Here is a 25,096-nt window from a genome sequence, read left to right on the forward strand (position 1 = left end):
GGACTCTGTCCCACAGGTTGCTGACAAATGAACATCCTACTTCAGATTTAGAAGTTATGTACTCACCATAACGTTCCATCTGAGTAGGTAGTTCATTTGTCTGCAACCCCCCCCCCCCCGACCTTCTTCGGATCTACTAGTTGTTAGATATCCTTTGTTGGATATATATTGAGAGGCAAACTCGATCTGAGGTCATGGAGGGTTAGCAGGGGATTATGGGTGAAGGGAAGAGCTAGGATCCATTAGCTTGAAACAAGTTGCCGGCTCGGATCCGATATCGGATCCGTAACCCACAGGTTGCAGACAAATGAACTACCTACTCAGATGGAACGTTATGGAGAGTACATAACTTCTAATTCACCTACAGCCGGCCCCTGTGGTGAGTTCCCATTTACCGTAATTACATCTGTCCTGTGGAGAATCCAGTAGAAGTAACAATTACAATTTATCTTTGCCAGGAGCATTTGAATTCTGCTATCGCTACTATCGAATCCTAATGTTTCTTCTCACTTAGTCACAATATTAAGGATTAAGGAAGTTAGATTTTATAAATATAAACTAGAAATATCTGGCTACACGAAATGGTAAGATGCTTTAAAACTTTGCATGCTAAAGAAAGGATTACTTGTGGTCAGAGTCTGGGTCAGACATATATTGTTCTCTCGACCCTCACTCATCAGCTTAACGGGGTAACACCGCTATTAGTTTGAGAAACTAGCAGTGTCCCCTGTTGCTGTGTTAATAACATGCTGTTTACAAATTGCCCGCTTTTTAGATTGCGACAGGGCACTACCATCCCGAATGAATAATCTAAGAGAAATGAAACAAAAAGCAGTTATTGGTTTTATCTTTTTTTCTCTTTCGACAGCGACACTACAACGAACTCGGAATTATACACGTATACTTTAGAATATCTACATTTGCTACTTCAGCCAAAGAGCGACGTAGGTTTTTACTTACTGAAAAACCAATAGGAATTTAGAGGTGGAGCAGGCGACCCGGAATCTCTTTGTTGTTTACTGTTACGGAAAGATGGCTGATTCAGATGATTTGGGCACAGCTGAGAAAGTAACAGTAACCGATGGTACTGACATGTATTTGTCAATTGGCAAGAACGTTTTTGGGAAGGCCAAGTCTGCCACATCGGGAAGGAGCAATAGGGGGACTGCGTCAAGCAACTCACAAGAGACTGTTAGTGCTGGAGAATATTCCAGGAAAGTGCAGGAGTGGTTATGGCTAAATTACTGCAGCTATGTGAACTGGCAAAGTTACATGACGGGATTGTTCGTCAACCCGTTCCCTGGTTACTACGGTGGTGGCACTGCTAACAGCCAAAACGGAGCTACATCTGGTTATTCTTCTGCGGATGCTGGTAGCATGTACTATTATCAGTTTCCACTGTATCCTCCCCAGTATATAACGCCCCCTGCAAGTGCTACTAGTCCATCAGCGCAGCAATCGGTTGGAGCTAATCAGTTTTCCAGGGCTGCGTCACCCACGGCTGCAGTTCACCGTAACGGAAATATACATCCTGCAGGTAAGTTCTAGTGTATTTTCATGACATAATATAGCGAACTGCTTGGATATGTTCCTGTCAATGGCCTTTGATATTGGTTCAAATTTTAGCTGTGCACTTTCTAAGACTATCAGTTTGTGAAGTAAAGTTCTTGGATTATACTTGACAACCGTCTTAACTAAAATTTATTTTACTTCAGAATATGCATTTCAGTTTGCATCCTGCTGTTTCTAACAACTTTCAGAATTAATAGTGGCATAATTTTAAAAGTGCCCCTGATTTAGATATTTTATCGTTTATTTCTTTAATTTGTGTGTGATTTTAGTGGTAAGAAGTTGAGGGCAATGCACCAAGATGAAGAGCACAGCCCAGCTAGAGGTATTATTTTCTTTTCTTTTCTTTTGTTAACCTGGGTATGAGTCTGATCCCGATGGATTGTCAAGTACAGCCTGGAGGATACATTTGTGATGACCAGGTGACACAGATGGGACTTAAATCCCACCACCTCCAACCAGTTGTTAATGGACAGACTAAGCTAGCATCAGAGGGTTGGTCTCTCAAGTCACACTAGGGTTACCACCTGTCCCACTTTGGGAGGGACAGTCCCTCTTTGGGCAGTTGTGTCCTGACAGAAAATATTAAAAATGGCAAATGTCCTGAGATTGTAGGACATAATTATGTCCCATATTTTATGTAATAGTTGCATAAAACAGTTATTCTGTATCTAAAATACCTAAATGTTACAAAACATTGCATAAGCAACTAAAATGCTACAAGAATAAGCTTTTATTTAGGCAAAAAAGTTAAGTTCTATCCTTTGTACTGACCGTGGGTATGTGTCGGCCTGTAAAATCTGATGTGTGTCTTGAAAATGTCCCACTTTGGCCATTTGAAAAGGTAGCAACCCTAAGTCACACCCGTGGTATTGCATCAGGTTGAAGTAAACAAATGCAAGTGTATATGTGTAGGCAAAATGTAGTCACACAATGTAAACTGGCATAAAGGGAATAGGCACTGCTGTCTCAGATATTGGCTTCCTACATCCAAACCCAGACTAGACAGTAGGCCACTTGTAGCTTAGATCCGAGTCTTTGGTTAATCACCACAGGCCCTTCCTCACCACTGTTTCACTGAACCCACAATGTCTTCCAGTGCCCTTTCTCCACAGTAACTGCCTTTCAAACAAGTTATTTAAACACACACTTTACAGGAAAAGGCAGGTAGAATTCTCCAGTTCCCCTCAACTTTTTTTCTGGCAAAGTAGTTCCGCATGTCATTAAATATGTTCAGAAACTACTATCTACTTGTTGCTCCTGATTTAACCAGATGTAAGTATACAAGTCAATATCTTTCACTGGTAGTAAGCTTAAGTAGTCTAGTATCTGAAGTTAGGTGTTAACCAACAAGGATAAACAGTGTTACCCATCTTCTGTGATAATAAATAATAAATAATAAGCTAAAAAGAGCAGCCAAAAGAGCTTAAAGTGAATAAATTTACTTAAACAATAAACAGTATTGGTACAAATTAAATATGCATAAGAATGTGAAAGTATGCAAAGAATATCAAAGTAACAGTTGGCTACACAAAATATGAAAATAAAAATCAGAACTACATCTACCTAAATATCCTAGGTGTGTCTTAATAAAAAGTTACTGGACCTATCTACTCTAAGTTAGAAAATATTAAAAACACACAGGCAGGGCAGTGTACCTTTTCATGGATGTTCACCAAGGTTTCCTATGCAGTGACAAAAGAGAACCGGAAAAGAATAGAGCTCAAATCAAATATTTATTTGCATTTCGTGTTATCACTTCTGTTCTGAAAGCCTGACATTAATCAGATTACCTCATTTGCTTTATTTAGAAAAAATATTATGTAAGACTACATTAAGTCAAACGAAACAACGGACCAGTAACAAATGAAGCAGAAGGCAACAGTCAACAACACCACAAGTACCAAAATGTAGTTTTAATTGAGCGCTTTCATCTCAAAATGCAAGACTTCCTCAGAACAAGTGTAAATGGTAAAAAATTTGTAATATATACACACACTACTACCTACTAATTATTGAACACTGATCACACAGCCCCCCTTAACTAATTAGTTGCCAGATAAAAAGAATATCATACCCTATAAACAGAATAACAACCAGATAGAAAGACATTAATATAAAATTTAAAACATGATATCAAACTTCCCTAGAATAATGCCCACATAAACATAATAATTGACATTCATTATAAATATATAAAAAAATAGACATAAAAAGCAGCTTTCAATTTCAACAAAGGACATATGAAAAATCTGTCATTAAGTCCAGGATGAATACAAGCAATCATCCTGCCTGACCTGCCATTTTAATTCTAAAAATTCAAGATAATTATCAGAAAGACTCTCACGCTGCCCTAGGTCAACATTGTGAATAACACAAAACTTGAATGAATGATTTGGATAATCCCTAATGTGCCTAACGAGGGCACTATTTTCATTTTTATTGGAGATGTCATAAGTATGTTAATAGACTCTCTGTTTAATAGCCGTCTTGGTCTTACCTATGTAAAACCCATCACATGCTTGGCACAAGGCAACATAAACTACCCCTTTAGAATAACAGAAATAGTTCTTCTTTGGTCTTAATATACCAAAATGTCTAATTTTTATCTGTTTTGCATCTACCATAAATTTACATTGAGGGCATCTACCACATTTAAAACTGCCATCTCCAGTTGAGATTGTAGGAGCTCTCTCCAACATACCTTTAAAGGAGATCTCTTTTTTTATACACAATGGTAGGAGTGTTACCTACCAAATTAAATAACTCCTGGTCAAGTGTGAAAACATTCCATTGTTTAAAATAATATTAGGAATGTCAAAAAAAAATGATGGAAAATGGTAGTACTAATTCCCTTTCAAACCTGTTGACATTTTCAGGGGGGGCACTTTGCCCCAAGCCTGCCTTATTACCCAAAAGTGTACAATAAACACCATCAAACCTTTTGTTTTTCACTTCTTCCATGATCTTTTTAACAGACTGTTCAGGATAGCCCCTTTTAGTTAACATACCCAATAAAATCACACCTTCTCAGAAAATTTATCATTTTCTGATGCCATTCTATCTAATCTCGCATACTGCCCTTTTACTAGGGCCTTCTTTTGGTGTATGGGATGCCAGCTGTCAAAGTGCAGAAGCGTATTGGAATAAGTGGGCTTCCTGTACAACAAGGACACACAAGTTTTGCTACAATAATCCTTTTTCAAGGTAACATCTTGGTAATTAAGTGCATCTTCATCGACACTCATGGTAAACCTCAAAAACTGGGTAGTAGAGTTCAAATATTCAAAAAAGGAATCCAACTGGTCCCTCCCTTCCTTCCACAACAGGACTATGTCGTCAAGGTAATAAACCATAAAATACCCAAGAGTCTCTAAAAGGTGAATTCAAGACAAACAGGTCTTCCTACTGGGCCAATACTACTTTGGCAAACACGGGTACACAACAGGCACCCATGGCAACATCTTGTGTTTGCCTAAATAGTTTCCCTTCAAAAATTAGGAAATTATCCATACATGACCTAACTGTGAGAAGTGTTGTGATCCAAATTTGTGTTATTACACAAACATTCATAGAACTACTCAATGTGGGCTCACAGAAAAAAGGTCACAAATGTCAATAGTAACATTAATAACCTGTCTTCATACAAGTCTTGACTAATCTTGGACAAAAAATCCCATGAATCTTTAAATGGGAAGGCTCTGTGTTGTAAAACATGTTTAACCTTGGAATCAATAAATTTAGCCAGACAAAAATATCTTGGGCGCCTTAGCGTCAACAATCGGGCGAAGTGGTGCATTATTAATACATTTATGAGTCTTGGGGATTCCAAAAATAGTTGTAATCCTAGGATATGGTGTAACCAAAAAAGCATGTTCTTCCAAGGTGATCTGTTCATTTAACATAAGATCATCGATCACCAAATCAATATTCCTATAAGCGATATTAAGCTCATTCCAAGAAATCTCTGTATAGGTATCACTATACAGGATCTCTAACATTCTGCTAATGTACTCATTGGTGTCCATGATTACTAATCCACCTCCCTCGTCCGGCTTCATTACCCTGATGGATTTCTTCATAGTAATGTGTTGTAGTAATTTTATTTTATCCTGGGTCAAATTGTTACTATCATTTGAAGTTGTCTTACGAATGTTTTCTCTAATATCTAATTCACATAATTTTTCAAATATTCCTACAATGGGAAGTGTGTGGGGGGGGTGAATGTACTCGATCTCTTTAAGTTATCACTAGGTGGTGCCATGCTTCTTGAATCTTTGAAATGTAAGGCTAAATTGAGCTTCCTGCTAAATGTTTTTAACTGCAGGATACTCTCGATCAAATTGGCCTTCTTAGCAGGAAAAAAAATTCAACACTCTCTCAAACAAATTCACCCAGGCGGTAGTGACAAGGACCTGACTTAAATTGTATATTTTAAAATCTTTCTCAACATTACTCGCAATAGTACACATTTGGTTAATTTCAGTATACAATTCGCATTTAATTCCTCCTGTAGTAAGGTTGATTCTGTCTCCCTTTCCCTCCCCCTCCCTCTCTGGTAGTACTGTTGTGTATAGATATCTTGGTTCAAATTGTGCTGTTGCCCATTCCTCTGATTCATTAGTCTCTGAGACCTCCTCAGAGGTGGGTTCCCTAAAGCATGATTATTATTGTTATGGGCATTATCCTGTTCATTTCAAAATCGGTTTTATTGTTAAATGTTACCTCTACTTGGCTACTTTATTGACCCAAAGGTGGGTCAGAGTAAGCTCGCCCATTATCATAATCCTTCTTGTCCCTGACCAACTTCTTATCTTTTCTCATTTTTAATTCAGAAAATGATTTATCCACACTGTCAACAACAGCTTTAAATTCATTAATCGTATGAACAAACAACAGGTCGTTTCTAATACTAACATCAAGCTTGCATATTTCAGAATTAAGACTAGACATTTTGGAAACATTGTCAGCAATTAGAACTTTAAGCAGATCACAACCTTGCCTGTTAAATAAATGAATCAGTTCACGATGCAAGGGTGGATCTTTAATAAGTCTTGTGAGGTATCTCCACATCTGCAGTCCCTTGGTTACATGTTCACGCTGGAGACACTCGCCTAAATAACAGTTTTCAAGTTGCAGTTTCTTGTACTGAAAAACGAGCTGGCGAAAGTTATCAATTTGCGTATCCAAAGTTCTTACATTATCACCAACGTTGCTGCTTTCATTTCCCCATGTTACGTCTTGTCTCAACCATTCGGTAACTAAAAATCACCTCCATTCATTCTAGCACTTCCTGGTACATTACGCCACCAACTATCCACGTTTGAACCGCTAGAATTTAAAGAGAAAACATCTCTCTGATCCCTTCCAGCCAAGCCGGGAGATCTCTGGGCAGGAGTGATAAATGAAACATCCAATCGTTGAGAAAAGTTAGAACACGTACGATCCTCCATTCTAACATCGTTTTTCCTAATACGTCCATCCACTTTGGCAGTTAATTCAACCACGTCCGATGAAAGAGAAATAATGGAAGTGAATAATTGCTTGAATTTGGCACTCTGCATGCCTGACTGCTGTTCTCCTCCTTCCATAACCAAACCAAGTAAAACAAAACAATGAAGCAGTAACAAATGAAGTAGAAGGCAACAGTCAACATCACAAGTACCCAAATGTAGTTTTATTTGAGCGCTTTCATCTCAAAATGCAAATTTTCCTAAGAACAAGTGTAAATGGTAAAAACATTGTAATATATACACACACTCCTACCTACTAATTAATTAAACCCTGATCACACACACCCCTTAACTAATTAGTTGCCAGATAAACAAATAAAACTAATGTCATACCCTATAAATAAAATAACAACCAGATAGAAAGACATAAATATAAAATTTAAAACATGTCAAACTTCCCTAGAATAATGCTCACATAAACATAATAATTCAAGCGGACTAAAACAATATATGTGTGTGAATGAGAGGGAGGATAGAGGAATGGTAAGGATGCAGGGAGTAGAGTTGGCGAAGGTGGATGTGTTTAAGTAGTTGGGATCAACAGGTCAGAGTAATGGTGAGTGTGGAAGAGAGGTGAAGAAGAGAGTACAGACAAGGTGGAAGAGTGTCAGGAGTGATTTGTGACAGACTGATACCAGTAAGAGTGAAAGGGAAGGTCTACAAGAGGGTAGTGAGACCAGCTATGTTATATGGGTTGGAGACAGTGGCATTGACAAAAAGGCAGGAGTTTGAGCTGGATGTGGCAGAATTAAAGATGTTAAGATTTGCACTGGGTGTGACTAGGGTGGACAGGATTAGGAATAAGTATATTAGAGGGTCAACCCAGGTTGGAAGGTTTGGAGGCAAAGCCAGAGAGGCACAATTACGTTGGTTTGGACATGTGCTGAGGAGAGATGCTGAGTATATTGGGAAAAAGATGCTAAGGATGAAGCTACCAGGTAACAGTAAAAGAGGAAGGCCTAAGATAAGGTTTATGGATGTGGTGAAGAGAGGACATGCAGGTGGTTGGTGTGACAGAGCAAGATGCAGAGGACAGGAAGAAATGGAAACAGGTGTTCTGTTATGGCGACCCCTAACAGAAACGGCCGAAAGAAGATGATGATATGAATTAGATATTGGGGCAAAAATTCATAAGATGCCTTCAAATGATAGTAACAACTTGACCCAGGATGAAATAAAATTACTGCAGCACATTACTATGAACAAATCCATCAGGGTAATGAAGCCGGACAAGGGCGGGAGATTAGTAATCATTGACACCAATGAGTACATTAGTAGAATGTTAGAGATCCTGTGTAGTGATACCTATACAGTGATATCTCGGAATGAGCTTAACATCGCTTATAGGAATATTGATTTGGTGATCGATGAACTTATGTTAAATGGACATATCACCTTGGAAGAACATGCTTTTTTGTTACACCATATCCTAGGATTACGACTATTTTTGGAATCCCCAAGATTCATAAATATATTAATAATCCACCTCTTCGCCCGATTGTTGACGCTAAGGCGTCCAAGACTTTTTGTTTGGCTAAATTTATTGATTCCAAGGTTAAACATGTTTTACAACATAAGACCCTTCCTATTTAAAGATTCATGGAATTTTTTTTATCCAAGATTAGTCAGGACTTGTATGAAGACAGGTTATTAATGGTTACTATTGACATTTATGACCTTTTTTCTGTGATCCCACATGACCAAGGAATTGAGTGGTTCTATGAATATTTGTGTAATAACACAGATTTAGATCACAACACTATTCTCACAGTTAGGACATGTATGTAACTTGTTTTGGATTGCAATTTCCTAATTTTTGAAGGGCAACTATTTAGGCAAACACAAGGTGTTGCCATGGGTGTCTGTTGTGCACCAGTGTTTGCCAACATAGTATTGGCCCAGTGGGAAGACCTGTTTGTCCTCAATTCACCTTTTAGAGACTCTTGGGTATTTTATGGTTATTACCTTGAAGACATAGTCCTGTTGTGGAAGGAAGCGAGGGACCAGTTGGATGCCTTTTTCGAATATTTGAACTCTACTACTCCGTTTTTGAGGTTTACCATGAGTATCGATGAAGATGCATTAATTACCTAGATTTTACCTTGAAAAAGGATTATTGTAGTAAAACTTTTGTGTCCTTGTTGTACAGGAAACCCACTTATTCCAATACGCTTTTGCACTTTGACAGCTGGCATCCCATACACCAAAAGAAAGGCCCTAGTAAAAGGGCAGTATGTGAGATTAGCCAGAATGGTATCAGAAAATGATAAATTTTCTGATGAATGCATGATTTTATTGGTTATGTTAACTAAAAGGGGCTATCCTGAACAGTCTGTTAAAAAGATCACGGAAGAAGTAAAAAACAAAAGGTTTGATGGTGTTGTACACTTTTCGGTAATAAGGCAGGTTTGGGGCAAAGTGTCCCCCCTGAAAATGTCAACAAGTTTGAGAGGGCATTAGCACTACCATTTACCATCAATTTGTTATGACATTCGTAATATTATTTTAAAACATTGGAATGTTTTTACACTTGACCAGGAGTTATTTAATTTGGTAGGTAACACTCCTACCATTTTGTATAAAAAAGAGACCTCCTTTAAAGGTATGTTGGAGAGAGCTCCTACAATCTCGACTGGAGGTGATAGTTTTAAATGTGGTAGATGCCCTCAATGTAAATTTATGGTAAATGCAAAACTGATAAGAATTAGACATTTTGGTATATTAAGACCAAAGAAGAAATATTTCTGTTATTCTACAGAGATAGTTTATGTTGCCTTGTGCCAAGCATGTGATGGGTTATACGTAAGTAAGACCAAGAGGGCTATTAAACAGAGAGTCTATCAACATACTTATGACATTTCCAATAAAAATGAAAATAATGCCCTCGTTAGGCACATTAGGGATTATCCAAATCATTCATTCAAGTTTTGTGTTATTGACAATGTTGACCTAGGGCAGAATGAGGGTCCTTCTGATGACTACCTTGAATTTTTAGAATTAAAATGGCAGGTCAGGATGAATGCTTGCATTCATCCTGGACTTAGACAGATTCTCCATATGTCATTTGTTGAAATTGAAAGCTGCTTTTTATGTCTATTTTTTATATATTTATAATGAAGGTCAATTATTATGTTTACGTGGGCATTATTCTGGGGAAGTTTAATATGTTTTAAATTTTATATTTATGTCTTTCTATCTGGTTGTTATTGTATTTACAGGGTATGATATTAGTTTTATTTGTTTATCTGGCAACTAATTAGTTAAGGGTGTGTGTGTAATCAGTGTTCAATTAGTATGTAGGAGTGTGTGTATATATTACAATGTTTTTAACATTTACACTTGTTCTGAGGAAGTCTTGCATTTTGAGACAAAAGCGCTCAATTAAGGCTACATTAAAAGAGTAAAATATTCCACTTTAGACCCCCTCATGCAATGGAGTACTTCCTCAGGAGCAAGCTTAATTATTTCAGACCTTTCCCATAGCCAGAATCAGTGGAAACCGCCATTACACAGGATCTTGAATACATTTCTTAACTATCTGCTTGTCACTGTTTGCATCTCTTCATAATTCTGAAGAATTACTCCCTTTGAAGTACAGTTTGCTTGCGTTACATGACATGTTAGATTCCTAAAGTACACAATTTACATTTTTACTTTTTTTTTTTTTTTTTTTTTTTTTTTTTGCATTTTTGTTCTTTTCTTCTGTCTGTCTTCACATTCACATATAAATATCACAAGGTTATACACGTTGGGGAGATCAACTGTGTTACCAGTCTGAAATAAGGGAAAAAAATGACATACTTGTATTGGTCTTCTTTAACCTGGCATCACCCTTGGCTCCACAAGAATAAAACATAAGTAACACCTGCTCTTTCCAACAAATACATTTTGATATAAACATTGGTGGTTCAATAACAATGAAACAGCTTTATATTACAAATGCTCTATTACCATGCAGTTGGACTGAGAAAAGTTTGAGTAACTTTACATGATGAAACATTACTCTCAGCAAGTTAAGCCTGTCTCTTTGTGTAGCAGAAGGAGTCTCAAGTTATGGATGCTGAGTCTATAAGGCAGGCATTAACCCAACAAAACATCCTTATTATAGGTGACTCCATTGTAAACACAGATGTATCTCTTATCATTCTGAGCAAGGAAAAGGGTGACTGCTAGTTGCTAGTCTTGTGCCAGGATCAGTCAGATAATGTACGCACTCAAGTCCTTGATCACGAGTCTGTCATAGTTCATGTCAGCATCAGTGACTTGGTGTAGCAACCTGAACTGTATGAAGAGAGACATGACAGAGCTCTTGGACTGTGTCTCCATGGCATGTATGATCCTTGCGTTGAACAACATTTTACTCTTTCCAGGGATGATATTGCAAAATGAACAAAAAATAATTGACTTCAATGTTCTGCTTATTTTTTTTTGGTGTCATTTGAAGGGGTCCATTATTTTTTGGCCTGGGAGCATATGATCAACAGACCACACTGCTTCGTCAAGGATGACCTGCATCTGTCTCATTCTGTGGTTTTGACTATTGTCAAAGACATTATCCACCCCATAGCACCTTTTTTTAGGCAATGTCAACTTGATAAACCTACCAACATAATGAAACCCCTTGGAGGACATTGATGTCTGTGTAGTGACTGAGACATGGTTTAAAAGGGTGGGGAGCACTCCGGCTGTACATGGCTATAATACCTAATACAGCATGATGCCTAGAGCTTCATGTCCAAATAACCATCAGAAAGGTTCTGTACCATATATTAGCTAACTACAGAACTCCCTTTATGACCCAAGAAAGCCACAATCCCTGTTGACAAGAACTAGAGTAACTCAGTAGTAAATCCAGTACTGTTTTCCTAGGTGAGCTAAACTCTCTGACTGTAGACTGAGAAACTTAGACCGCTAGTGCACAAGCACAGAAATTCCTGGACTTTGTCAATACAAATGCCCTGGAATGATTAGGGGGAACAACATCTTGGATCTTGTCTTTACTAATATGGAAGTATTTTGCATCATCCTTTGTGTATCTTCATCACTTTTTTTACTGTAAACCCAGCTAATTCAAAATAAATTGAAACGAGATCCCTTCCACCCAAGATACCTTTTAGAAGTTTCTCGAAGACCAAACTACCTACTCCAGAGTGATACATTGTCAAGCTTCAGATCCCCACCACACACAGTTAACTCCACTGAATACACTGAATACATAGAAAAGTACACCTCCACACTGTACCAACATTTAAACAGCTGCATAGATGCAGCTGTAACCATTAGTAACAAGAGGAGAGCAAAGCCCTGAAACAGACCCACATTGTGGAGCCATAATATCAACAAGATTTTTAAATTACCTATGGGTGTGACTATTACTGAAAATGTTAAGTCAGATTTTAATAGTTTATTTGACCAATGTGGTTTTAAGTATATGTCTGTGTTGATGAAATTTAATGACGAGAAGCTGGTTTGTTTAATTAAGGAGGTGGAAGAATTAAACACTTTGATTAAAAATGACTTACTTTTTTCTCAGTGGGAGAATTTGTACGTCAAACAATTCTCCTATGCTGATTCTAATATTTCAAAAATATATGAACGTAAGATGAAAAAACTATATAGGGACTTGGACCAATACAAAAGAGGTACAGCATATTTATGGGAAAAAGATCATAGTAAGTACCCTAAGTATGTGAGGGGGGATCAAAAGACAGGAATTGTAAATACATACAAACAATCTAGTTCTGATGGAAATGCTAACTCTGATTTTTTATACAGAGAACAGAAGGGGAGGGAGAGAAAGTGGACAAGTAGTTACAGAAGAGATTCTCACTACCATCCATATCCAAGGACCCCACATTAAATTCTGGTTCAGTTGTTACTGAGACAATAGGTGAGTCCAGTAATAATAATGTAGGCATCCTACAGGATGGTGTTACTTACACCTATAGGAACTTTAATATATACAACTATACTAACTACATTTTAAATACTGGACACTTTGATTTACTATCTAAGGGGATTAAATTTATTCCCACTAAGAGATTCAATCTAGTGGACTGTATTTGTGAAATAAAAAGATATGTGAGAGAGCTTAACCTGGCTATTTTATTTAAAGATAAAAAAACAGTGGGTGACACTTCTCATGCCGAACCGTTCATTCCAGTAGTCAAAAAGAGAAGTACATATATACCCCCCATGCACCCCACCATTTCTATCTTTGATAAAGTAGTGACTAAACAGATTTACAAGTTGGATAGACAAATCGATGGACATCAGATCAGTTCCAATTTAACAAAAGAAGAGAGCAGGGTACTACAGGAATTAAGATGTGCTAGTAACATCAGAATCATGAAACCAGATAAGGCAGTCATCTATGATAGTTTTTATACACTTGTAAGATACATGAAATACTACACAATTCTGGAAATTATTCTATGTTGTCCTTGAATGAGATCAACATAGGGTATAGAAAAAATAGACACATGTATTGAAGAATACTTACTAGATAACAGGATCAATAATGACATCTATACTTATATTAAGGTTGAACATCCTGTATTAGCTTCTATAGTGGGTATTCCTAAAATTCACAAGAATATAGATGAACCGCCCTTTAGACCCATTATATCAGGGAGTAGGTCTAAGACGTTTAATATAGGTAAGGTTATTGATACCTATTTGAAACATATATACGCCACTATTCCACATATAGCTAAGGATTCATGGGATTTTCTGAAACAGTATCCTATTTACCTATCCAGTTCAGATCTGATATTTGTGACTATTGATGTCATAGATTTATTTTCTTGTATACCAAAAGAAGATGGTCTATCGGCGTTTGCTACGAGTATAAGAAAACATACAGATATCCAATGGGACACCATCTGTCTTCTTACGGATATGTTGTCCCTGGTTCTCGAACATAATTACATTATATTTGAGGGAGAATATTACAAGCAGACCAAAGCTGTAGCTATGGGAGCAGCTTGTGCTCCTATATACGCCAACTTGGTCATGCTTGAATGGGAAGAGAGGACTATTTTAGATAGTCACTTTATGACATGCATAAAATATTACGTCAGATACCTTGATGACATATATTTGATTTGGGATGGTGGAGAACAACAGCTAGCATTATTTTTACAATACATCAATAGTAGCAGTAATTTTTTAAAATTTACCTCCTCTAGCAGTCACGAAGGTGTGGCTTATTTAGACACATTTGTGTCAAAAACAGGGGATGAGTTTAAATCCAAAATTTATAGAAAGAACACTTTTCGAATAGTTATTTGGAATATTCTAGCTACCATCCGAAGAAACAATTCACGAATATATATAAGGGTCAGCTTATTAGAGCAGTTAGGATGACCTCACGGTATGAGGACATGTTGGATGAGGTGAAATTTATTACTTCCTTATTTAAGGACAGAGGCTATGACGTTAGAGTTATGGAAAATGTAAGTAATTATGTTGTGAGGAAATGGGGTAACCAGTACAAGCCTTTGTTGGGTGAAAAATATAGGACAGCTATTGTTTCGACTGTGGATACATTGCATGATATGAAGTCTGAAACTTGCATTTTTGGTAAATCTTGCATTTTGGAATTTGGCATATAGTCAGGTAAAGTTAAGAAGATTTTAATGAACAACTGGCATATAATATCTGCTGATCAAGATATAGCACCCACATTAGGTGAATGCCCAAGGTTTGTTTATAAGGTAGGGGCCAACATAAAATCTATTTTAGACAAGGGTATCTTTATTAAGAAGACAGAATACATGAAAACTGCAAAATGTGGGGCATGTAAACAATGTCGCACTATATTTCAGGGAGATGGTGTGAAATTGGATAATTATAAACGTACTAGAATTAAATTCTGTGGGGGCAACTGTACAACTAAAATGGTGGTGTATATTGCCATCTGTAGAACATGTTCAGGATTCTATATAGGTAAGACTCAAAGGAGTTTAAATAAACAACCATTCTTTGTTTGTTGGCATTACAATAAACTTTTGTTCACTTCTACTTGGTTTCATTGAAGGTGTTGTGGACTGTTAGCGTTGAATAGAGGTGAATTCCCAAGACACAGAGACAGAATTTTGCACACAGTGCATTTGCTGCTTTTTCTTTACAAATATGGAAGTATTTTGCATCATCCTTTGTGTATCTTCATCACTGTTTTGACTGTAAAGCTAGCTAATTCAAAATAAATTGAAACAAGAGATCCCTTCCACCCAAGATACCTTTTAGAAATTTCTCGAAGACCAAACTACCTACTCCAGAGTGATACATTGCCAAGCTTCAGATCCCCACCACACACAGTTAACTCCACTGAATACATAGAAAAGTACACCTCCACACTGTACCAACATTTAAACAGCTGCATAGATGCAGCTGTAACCATTAGTAACAAGAGGAGAGCAAAGCCATGAAACAGGCCCACATTGCGGAGCCGTAATATCAACAAGCTTTACAGTTAAAGGAAGAGAATTTTGACCAAAAGTAAGAAGAGAAATCCCCAGAATGCTAGAGCCCACATCACTAAAATAAAGAAGCGACTATGGATCGTAATAAAATCCCCCAAAGCCACGTTAGAGGATGAAATAGCTACCCAGGCATAAGACAATCACAAGGCCTTTTTTAGTTATGCTCATAATCTCAAAAGCATACTGTAGCATTGCGCTGAGGTGATTGTGAATGATGTTACCTACACTGAGGCTGAAGATACAGTTAACTTACTGGCCTATAAATTCAGCTCTAACTTTGCCTCTCTCACAAGAGAGAGAGGAGATGACAAGATAACTCCAGACTGGAAGCAGTCGTTGAATCCCTAAATTATTTAGCCATCCTGTAGGAAGGTTTGTCCCAAGTAAATAACTTGGTGCCAGAATCATGGACTGAAACTAAATGGCAGGAAATGCATTATCATATCCTTTAGGAAGTCATCTACCCTGGGGAACTACCACATTGACTATCTGCCCCAAAGAGTTGAATCACTTGTTTGGGATTTGTGAACTTATGTGGACAGTGATCTAATTTTCAACCAACATGTGTCAAAGTCCTTTTGTATTGCACAGATTATAATCAAAGGCATTGTGTCTAGATCTAAGGATGTCATTGTTCCCTTTACATAACCCTCGTTAGGCCAATTATTCAGTATAATGCCTCCTTTGGTATGCAACAACTGGAATGGCCACAGAGATATCTTACTAAAAGGACACAAGACCTAAACAATATGTCATACATAGAGCAACTAAAATCCCTGTAACTATGTTTTATATCCTACAGACTGCCAAATGGTAGCCTGTTTCTGGCATACAAGGCTCCCTCCAACCCAATACTGATGGATTTGCTACACATGAGCAAGTTAAATAGTATCAGAAATAGTTGGTGTAGGGATATAAACCTCTTCAACAACATCAACAGAATGGTTTGGAGGGGGAGGTTTATCTCACAGAGGATACTGCTGCTCTGGAACAGACTTCCCATCCAGTTAAAGCAAAACTCATCCCTGTCCGTATTAAAGCACAACTTGGATCTATGGATAAGAAACAGAAATTATACCCCAGGACTGCCTCCTGTACTACTGATGGACAGAAGCAGCTCCTAAAGGGTCTATATCAGAACATCGAAGTATTAAAACTTTGAATGTTCTGATATCGAACACTATTCAGCGAATGCTAAGAATAGCGAAGCTGCTGAACAGCAAATTCTTTCCTTGGGAAAGAATTTGGTTGGCCGTTTCTCTGGCTTCGCTATTCTTAGTGCTGTGGTGGAAAGTTACAGGTTGGGTTCAGGTAAGCATGCAATTGTACATTAGGGTTAGGGGCGGGTTAAGTGAGTTAGGGTTAGGGATTGGGTTAGGCGTGTGTGCGATAGTGACAGACTTTAGGGTTACGGGCGGTTTAAATGAGTTAGGGTTAGGACATGGGTTAGGTGAGTGTGCGATAGTGACGGACCTTAGGGTTTGGGTTAAGGTAAGTGGGTGGATAGTAGTGTGTGTTTAGTTTAGTGTAGGGCTAGATGTAGGAATTTAAGTATATGTGTGTGGTTGCTGTTTGTTTGATGTGCTTGTGTTGTGTGTATGTGTTTTGAAGCAGCGAATTTTGTCCATGGAAAAAATTTGCTGTTCTGAATGTTCAATATTTTCATGTTTAGATGTTTTGGGGCCGAAGAAATAGCATTTGGTATTTTCATCTTTCGATAACGTGATATAAACGCCTCCTAAATGTTTTGTCTCTTGCATGGTTCCCCTCAAATTATCTGTGGTGCAATACCATTTATTTTGACTAGAGGTAATATATATCCCAAATGGGATAGGTTAATTCAAGCACCAAAAGGGAAATTGGCTAGGCTTCAAATGGCCCACAATGTCAGCCAGCCTAGCACTTACCTATGAACAACAGTTTTAAAGTTTATATTTTTAGTAAGCATTAGGAGGAGAAAGGGAAACAGTAAAGAGATGGGATGGGAGGCAGAAGAAGTGGGTGGGAAAGTGGTAAAATGTGAAATGGTGATGTAAAAGTAAAGAGTGAAAGAGAAACCCTGATCAGATATTTGCGGGGAGAGCTAAGTAGGTAGGTTTTAAGTTTGATTAAGGGGATATTCATATTGTTAGATGATCCCCATATCTGTGGAAAGGAGGAAGCAGAGTGTGAAAAGAAAAAAAATGAAGTAGAGCACTTTGTCAATTCTGGGTGATGCTGGTATTAGGAAATTTGTGTGTGATGTGTGTTTTGTGTTGGTGTGTTTGCATTCAGGATTTGTTTCCTCTTTTTTTGTACCCACTGAGTTCTGGGATGGGCTTCTGCTTCCCACAATCTTGACTTTGGTAAAGCAAAACGAGTGAAAGAATGAATGAAAATAAATGACCCATGTTGTGGCTGTTAACAAGAACATGTAGCCTTACACTGTGGTTTGTGAAGGAAGATGTCATTTGAAATTAGGGAGAAAAAAGTTAAAATAAAAGAACATGGAATAGAGGACAGAGAAGTAAAGTAGAGGTGGCATTAGCATAAAACTGAAGTGTGAAGGAAAGTGAACAGAAAAGGTGGATATAAATGTCAGATGGGATTAGCAGATATGTGATGATGAAGTAGGAGATGTTAGCAATGGAAGACTCCATGACACAAGATATGCAAGATGGGGTGGACAGTATGGAAATAAGCAGTTTAATGAGTGTATAAATTATACCAGTGCTCAGGCTTGGGAGGGTGGTATTTGTGGTGATGTGCACAGTAGAGAGGGGGAGTAGAATTCTCAATGTTATACTGATCTTGCATTAGGAGTCGTGGAATTAAAATAAATACAAGGAAGTTTTGCCCCCATATCACCTTGCCTTATGGGTGCTGGTAGTGATGCCAGTCATCCCATTCACTCCAGGGGCATGGGAGACATGCCCCCCTGAGCTGAATGAGCCCTGTGGCCCATTCTTTCCTACCCAGGAATGCTGAACAATATTCCACTCCCTGGTGAGGGTAGGGTGGTAGAGAGCAAGACTGCTTTCTGGTCATCAGGGAGTAACCTATCCTCTCCACATTAGGAGTTTCCTGTCCTCCTCAGTATCTGTACCAATCCAGTATTATAATTTCTTGAGGGGAGGGCATTAGAGGAGCAGTTGGCCATCTGTCCATGTCTTCCTCCACAGTGCACACCGCAGAATGACTTTTGGTCCGCTTAATATTCTTCATGGAAAATAAATTTAAATTAACTCCTTTTGGAATTAAATTTTAGCCTCTTAAAAGGATGTTTCCTAAAATACAGAGGAGCACAGGTCAGGTGGGCTTCAGGCATGGGCAGCATCAAAACAAATAGGAAAGAACCCTGATAACCAAGTTGCTTCTTTCTGAAGGCATTTGGAAGTTTTTGTCTCTCCACCTATCAACCCAGAGAGAAGTAATTACAGACAGGTCCGTGCAGACAGTCCTATCTAGGGGTGTCAAAGTACTATAGTTTCCTAACTCTTTTGACAAGTGGACATCATGCAGGGGAGAAAAGCTGCAAATGCAAATATTCTAAACCTGTTAAGCAAAAGAGACATCTAAGGGGTCCCATCAGACTATAAATCTTTTTAGTGCCAAGGAAGTATAGGGCATCAGGTCAGTTTTGGATGTCAACAACTTAATACATTTGAACCAAAAAAACTTTTGAACGGCCTTTCTGTAATTCATCCTGTTTTGTATAGCAGAAAGAGACTGGGTGTGCTGTTTGGACTTCAGGATATCAGATACTACATAACTTGTGGATTCCTTCCCAATTTTTATCTACACTTCAGAATTCATAATTATTGACTCAGTCTGGATGTTTCCAGTTGGTCTCAGCCCCAAAAGTATTTCACAAAATGCATATCTGTAAGGTGTTCCTGTCTAAGGATGTTTGTCTCCTAGCTGTCTTATACATAATTACTTAGTGCTGGAGAGGGAGTTCCTGATCAGGTGGTTCCACACTGAGAGTAATATTGAAACTATCAAAATCCCAGCTACAACTTTGTCAGTTATTGATTGTATAGGTTGCAGGTTTGAAACTTAATCATGCAGAGCAAGACTCCTTGCATACAAAATGCAGACTCTTCAAGCAAAGGTTTCTGTTTATTCTCTTTTTCTTTCCTTAGCCACATCTTACTTTTTTTAAACATGTATTCATTTTACCATTTAGGATATAGGTACACATACATTAATAGAAAAGAAAACAAACCATATTAACATTTGTCATATTCATGCATTATAAATTATGTATATGTTTTCTCTGTTTTTAACAATTGTTTACTGTCACCTTATATAAATTGCTGAGTTCCCTTAATCCTCACCCCTCCTGAACTGTATTCTGCACATATTGCCCCACAAATTCCATTTATTTTGTTAATTTGCTCTTTTCCTTTTCTAAAGATAACAGCTGTAGTTCTTTTTTGTTCTTTAAAATATTAAGTACTTCAATTACAGTGGGTTTAGATTTTGAGTTCCATTTTCTAAAAAATGCTTTTATTTTGGCAGCCAATAACATTAAACTTAGTGAGGTTTTACAGTGTGTAGCCATTTCAGATTTTGTGCCCAAATAATCATTTATAGGTTCATAGGTAGGTACTAGGCTATCTGCCGGAGGGCATGTATAAGCCTAGTCAGAGTGTGTCAGCTTTCGCCGCCCCATTGATTAATTAACTGAGCCTCTGTCAAGCAGAGCCAATGAAGTGATCCCAGGGGTGTATTTTCTATTACCCATCCACTCGTCAAGGCTTCTCTTGTAGAGTATTAGCGAGGGGCTCTGCCTAATGTAGTTAGGAATTTTGTTCCAAAGCATGGGGAGTCTCTGTGACAGGAATCTATCCCTCCAGCATGTTCTGTTCCAAAGCATGGGGAGTCTCTGTGACAGGAATCTATCCCTCCAGCATGTTCTGTTTATTGTTGTGGCGAGGTTTAGCTCACTAAAGCATGTGGCTTGGCTATATCCATTTGCTCCAAAATCCAATCAGCAGGCTCGATACCACTTAGCTCGAACAGAGAACAAACACTGATGTTTTCTGATAATATATTTATTTGTCCAACAGTTGACAACAATGACTAAAAACGATAGAAACAAATATCCTGGTTAAGCGCTTTCATCTGATGATTACAGACTTCCTCAGAACCAATGAAAACATAAAAGCAGGCTGTATTTATACCACAATGTGGCGCCAAAAACACTTGTAATTATTACTTTGAAATGTATATATATATAATTTATACAAATAATTATCTCCAAATATATACTTTGAATAAATATATAATATATTTTCTACTAAAACTGTAAAGTGAGAACTACCAAATATATATTTATAAATAGTTACTAATACTTAAAATATGACTTCCTAAATATATAAATATTAATATTGATGTATAAAAATGTAATGATGTAATAAACACAATTTGATAAACAATATAAAATATATCTCTGTGTCAGTCATAGCCAATGTGAAACACAAACTAGATTAAATATTTGATTAAAAACATTGTTTAATAAATATTATGTGTTAAATACTTTAAAAACTTCGATCAAATACTATAATACATACTAATCTTACTTCATTAATAAAAAAGGTTTTAAGCTGATATATTCATTGATGCCTGGATATGTTGTAGCATCGAAAATGATCTGCCACTTTCCAATAAACTAAGGTATACTTTCCAATTACCCATATCAAGTGACATCTCAACTTTGTCTATAATGGTAAACTTAAATGTGTGTTCTTTCCCCTTATCAATCGTATGTTTACTAAGGGCATTTTTAGTATCACCCTTTTCAACTTTATAGATGTGTTCATAGATGCGAGTTTTTAACTTTCTTTCGGTCTTCCCTACATAATATACGGAACAGCAGGTACACGTAGCGAGGTAGACCACCCTCTGAGTGTTACAATTCCCTGCTACACATCTACACTTACTTTTGATACTATTATTTAGAAAGATGGTTTTGCTCTCATTTATATATTTACACTGTCGGCAAGAACCACATTTGCTAGTACCCTTTTATAATTGCCTATATTGTTTGTATGTGTTCCACTTTCCAATATCTTTTTAATATTTTTTGATGTTTTTAATACTACCACTGGATGATTCCCAACTATCGGACCAATCGTCTCTGTACTAGTTAATAATTCCCAATGTTTACGTAAGATCTCTTTGACAATATTGGTGTATGCGTTGAACATAATGACACATACCTTCCTGTTCTCATGTTTGTCTACTTCCTTATTGTTAGGTCTTACTTTCCCTAAAAGTGGTGGATACTTGATACCCCATTGGTTTTTAACATATTCTACTACATCATCAAGCATCCTTTTAGGATATTCACGATCAGCAAACATCTTATGTATATGGTTTAATTCATTCACCATATCTTCCCTTAATGATGACATCCGGGCTGCACGAATACACTGCCCCTTTACAACATTTTTGAAAATATGTGGAGGGTGGTTGCTCCCAAATTGGATATAATCATTCGAGAATATATCCATTTGCTCCCCCAGCATTAGAGTACTTTGTAGGTAAGTTTAACATCTGCCAACTCTTTACACTCTCCAAAACATATTTCTAGTTACCTGTCTCTCTTCCACCACACCTTTTGCTATCTACCTGACAAACAATGCTCTGAAGTCTTCTTGGACTATAAAAACACCAATGCAAACACTTCCAAGAAAAAATTCCAAAACTTTCAGACTATGTTGCATACTTGGGAGCCACATATATGTCCTTCCATTGTTCCTTTCTAAATTGCTTTTCCAGTCTTTCTTCTCAGTCTTTTCTAACTTCCACGGCTTGATTTCTTTTAAACACCTTAATAATATTGAATTATCACTTGTGACAGAGGCAAACTTACATTTATATAAAAGTAATCAAACCATATTAACAAGTTTAGATTTACAAATATTATATATAATATTTATTGTTATATATCATGTAATCTAAGCAACATTAGTTAAGTTATTCAATTCATGCCTTCTCTTAAACCTCATTCCTCCACCAAAACATTTTTCTGCTTGCATTGTTTCCACCATTTACATTTTTTCTATGTAATTTACTCCTACCCTTTTGTAAAGATCCCACTTCCTGTTCTTTTATCTCTGTTAACAATATTCAGTACTTCAATAATAGTTTGCTTAGATTTTAATTTTGATTTCCATTTTCTAGTAATTGCTTTTTTGACAGCTACTAGAATTAAACTTAACAAGGCTAAGCAATTCAGATCCTATTTCCCCAGCTCAAAAATAATGTCCTTAGTTACACTCATTTGCTCACCCAGTGTTCCTGACAAAGTACTCTGTAGGGAATGTTTAAAGTCTGCCAGATCATTAGACTCTGAAGACTTATGTTTCCATGTACCTGTTTTCTTCCCCATTAAAACGCCAGCATTTACCATCTACCAGAGAAAAAATCTTTGGAGTCTGCTTGGGTTATAAAAGTATCTGTGCAAATACATCCAGGCAAAAATCCTAAATCTATATATATTTTTTTCAGATTTGGGAGCTTATACATATGTCCTCCTCTTAGTTCTTTGTGAATTGCATATCTAATCTCTCTTGCCAATCTTTTCTGACCTCTTCTGATTGATTCATTTAGTAATTATGTAATATTTTATATGCCCTACTAATTATCCCTTCTTTAACAGCAGCTGCTGATTTAGATTCATTTAAAAACTAAAGCAGTGCAGGTCATATAGGATTCCCCTGTCCCTTTCTCTTTGTCTATATTCTGTTGTCAGTCCGTGATAGGAAGGCAGTCAGTAGCCTGCAAGCAATCTAGATGTCAGAAGGTCTCTTCCCATTCTATCACCTTTCCCTGTCTATTTGTTTTCAATACCTTGTCTCATTTGTCAACTTTCTCCAGTAAATTCTAGCCTCCTGCTGTCTGTTCTCTGTACCCTTAATTGCAGTCGTCCATGTCTGCAGAAATCTCCTTTCTCTATTCCTGCATTGACTTGTTTCTTTGTATGCTTTCTGCTGCTTTATGAATATTGTATTCTGTATGAGTGTTTATTGTCCTTAAGGGTCTGCATCCAAAGTACCATTTTTCCACTTTGAATTGTAGCTTTCTGCTTGGGTTATATACAAGAGCCTCAATGGTGTAGTTCTAAAATATCTCTTCAAATCAGGTAATCCTAGACCTCCTTGTTCTATTGGGAGGATCAACTTCTCTCACTTGACTCTTGCCCTTTTCCCCTCCCAAATGAAATCCTTCATCTCTTAATTACTATCCATAACTTTTCCTCTGGTTGACAGAAAATGCCTGATTGTGTATAAAGCCAAAGAGACTAAAGACATTTTTAGTGCTTGCATCTTGCTATCCATATCCAGTTTCTCATTTTTTTTGTATTATCTTTTGTTTAGTCTCTTCCCACTTATCCTTAGATGCCATAACAGAATCTCTTGTACTATGTGCTCCTAAGTACTTCATTTTATCATATCCACATAAGCGTGGGTTTCTCTGAATTAATTCATGTGTGAGTACATAATTTATAGTTCTAGCCTTTGTTTTATTTTCATTAATGTTATATCCTTGACATGTCCTTTTCTGGTTTCATCAGATACAAAATAATATCATCTGCAAATAAAGCCAACTTTTCCTGAACACCATACCAATTATGTCCCTGAATTTCTGAGTCCCTTAATTTCTTTGTCAGTGGTTCTAAATATAAAGCAAGTAAAGGGTTCCTCTGTTCAGACACAACTTATCAGAGAGAAACATTCACACTTTGATGTATGCCTCTGACCCCTCTTATAGTTTCATAGTTTCATAGTAGTGTACTAGGCTATCTGCCCGGGGGCATTTATAAGCCTAGCCAACAGTGATGTACCCCATACTATATAGTTGCCTCTCTAGTAGTGACACATGTGGAACCCTATTATTTAGTAAACTATACCTCTGTCTAGTAGTGACACTGAGGTCACTCCCGGGGTAAACTTGCGATCTCCCATCCATGTAATATATCCTTATATCCTTGTAATTAACCTTACTATTTTATCAGTAAATACAAATGCTTCTAAAATCCCAGCTTACTCTGGCAAATGCTTTCTCTGCTTACCAGCAGTATATTCATACATTTCTGCTTCCGCTGGATCATCATTGTTCTGTTAATATTGTCAAATGTTTGCCTCTTTTCCACAAAACCACACTGGTCCATAGCTATCAATTTTGGTATTACCTTTGTTATTCATGTAGCCATTATAGACATAAACGCCTTTAGAATCATGATTTAAAATTGAAATGGGCCTATAAGAAGCTGGATCAGGTAGCTCTTTACTGTCTTTAGGTAGTACAGCCACCACAGCTTCTTTTTCAGAATGTTTGTGCCTGTGCTAGTTTTAAAATACTGTTAAACAAAACTTTCCAGATCTTTCTTCCCTCCAAGCTTCCAAACTTGTACCAGAATACCATCTGTCCCAGTAGGCTTTCCTACAATCACCATTATATCTCATCTCTTCCTGTCTTAGTTGTTGAGCCTCATTTACTTCAAACCTTGCCATATTTAAGTTTTCCATAAATATT

The 25,096-nt window shown here is 37.2% G+C and overlaps 1 protein-coding gene across 3 annotated transcripts in view; it reads left to right on the top strand.

Annotated features, from left to right (window-relative positions):
- The first annotated feature begins 912 nt into the window (after window positions 1-912).
- The window catches only part of FAM8A1 (family with sequence similarity 8 member A1), a 731,350-nt gene continuing 707,166 nt past the window's right edge, over window positions 913-25,096 (top strand). The window contains exon 1 of one of the 3 annotated variants that reach the window (XM_044065265.1): window positions 913-1,537. In XM_044065265.1, coding sequence (XP_043921200.1) covers window positions 1,033-1,537 — 505 coding nt within the window. In that variant the 5' untranslated portion in view covers window positions 913-1,032. The remainder of the gene's footprint in view (window positions 1,538-25,096) is intronic. The other 2 variants (XM_044065264.1, XM_044065266.1) reach the window with 2 other exon arrangements.

The sequence above is a fragment of the Protopterus annectens genome, chromosome 3.part0 (genome assembly GCF_019279795.1).
Source record: "Protopterus annectens isolate FY-2018-M chromosome 3.part0, PAN1.0, whole genome shotgun sequence".
NCBI lineage: Eukaryota > Metazoa > Chordata > Ceratodontiformes > Protopteridae > Protopterus > Protopterus annectens.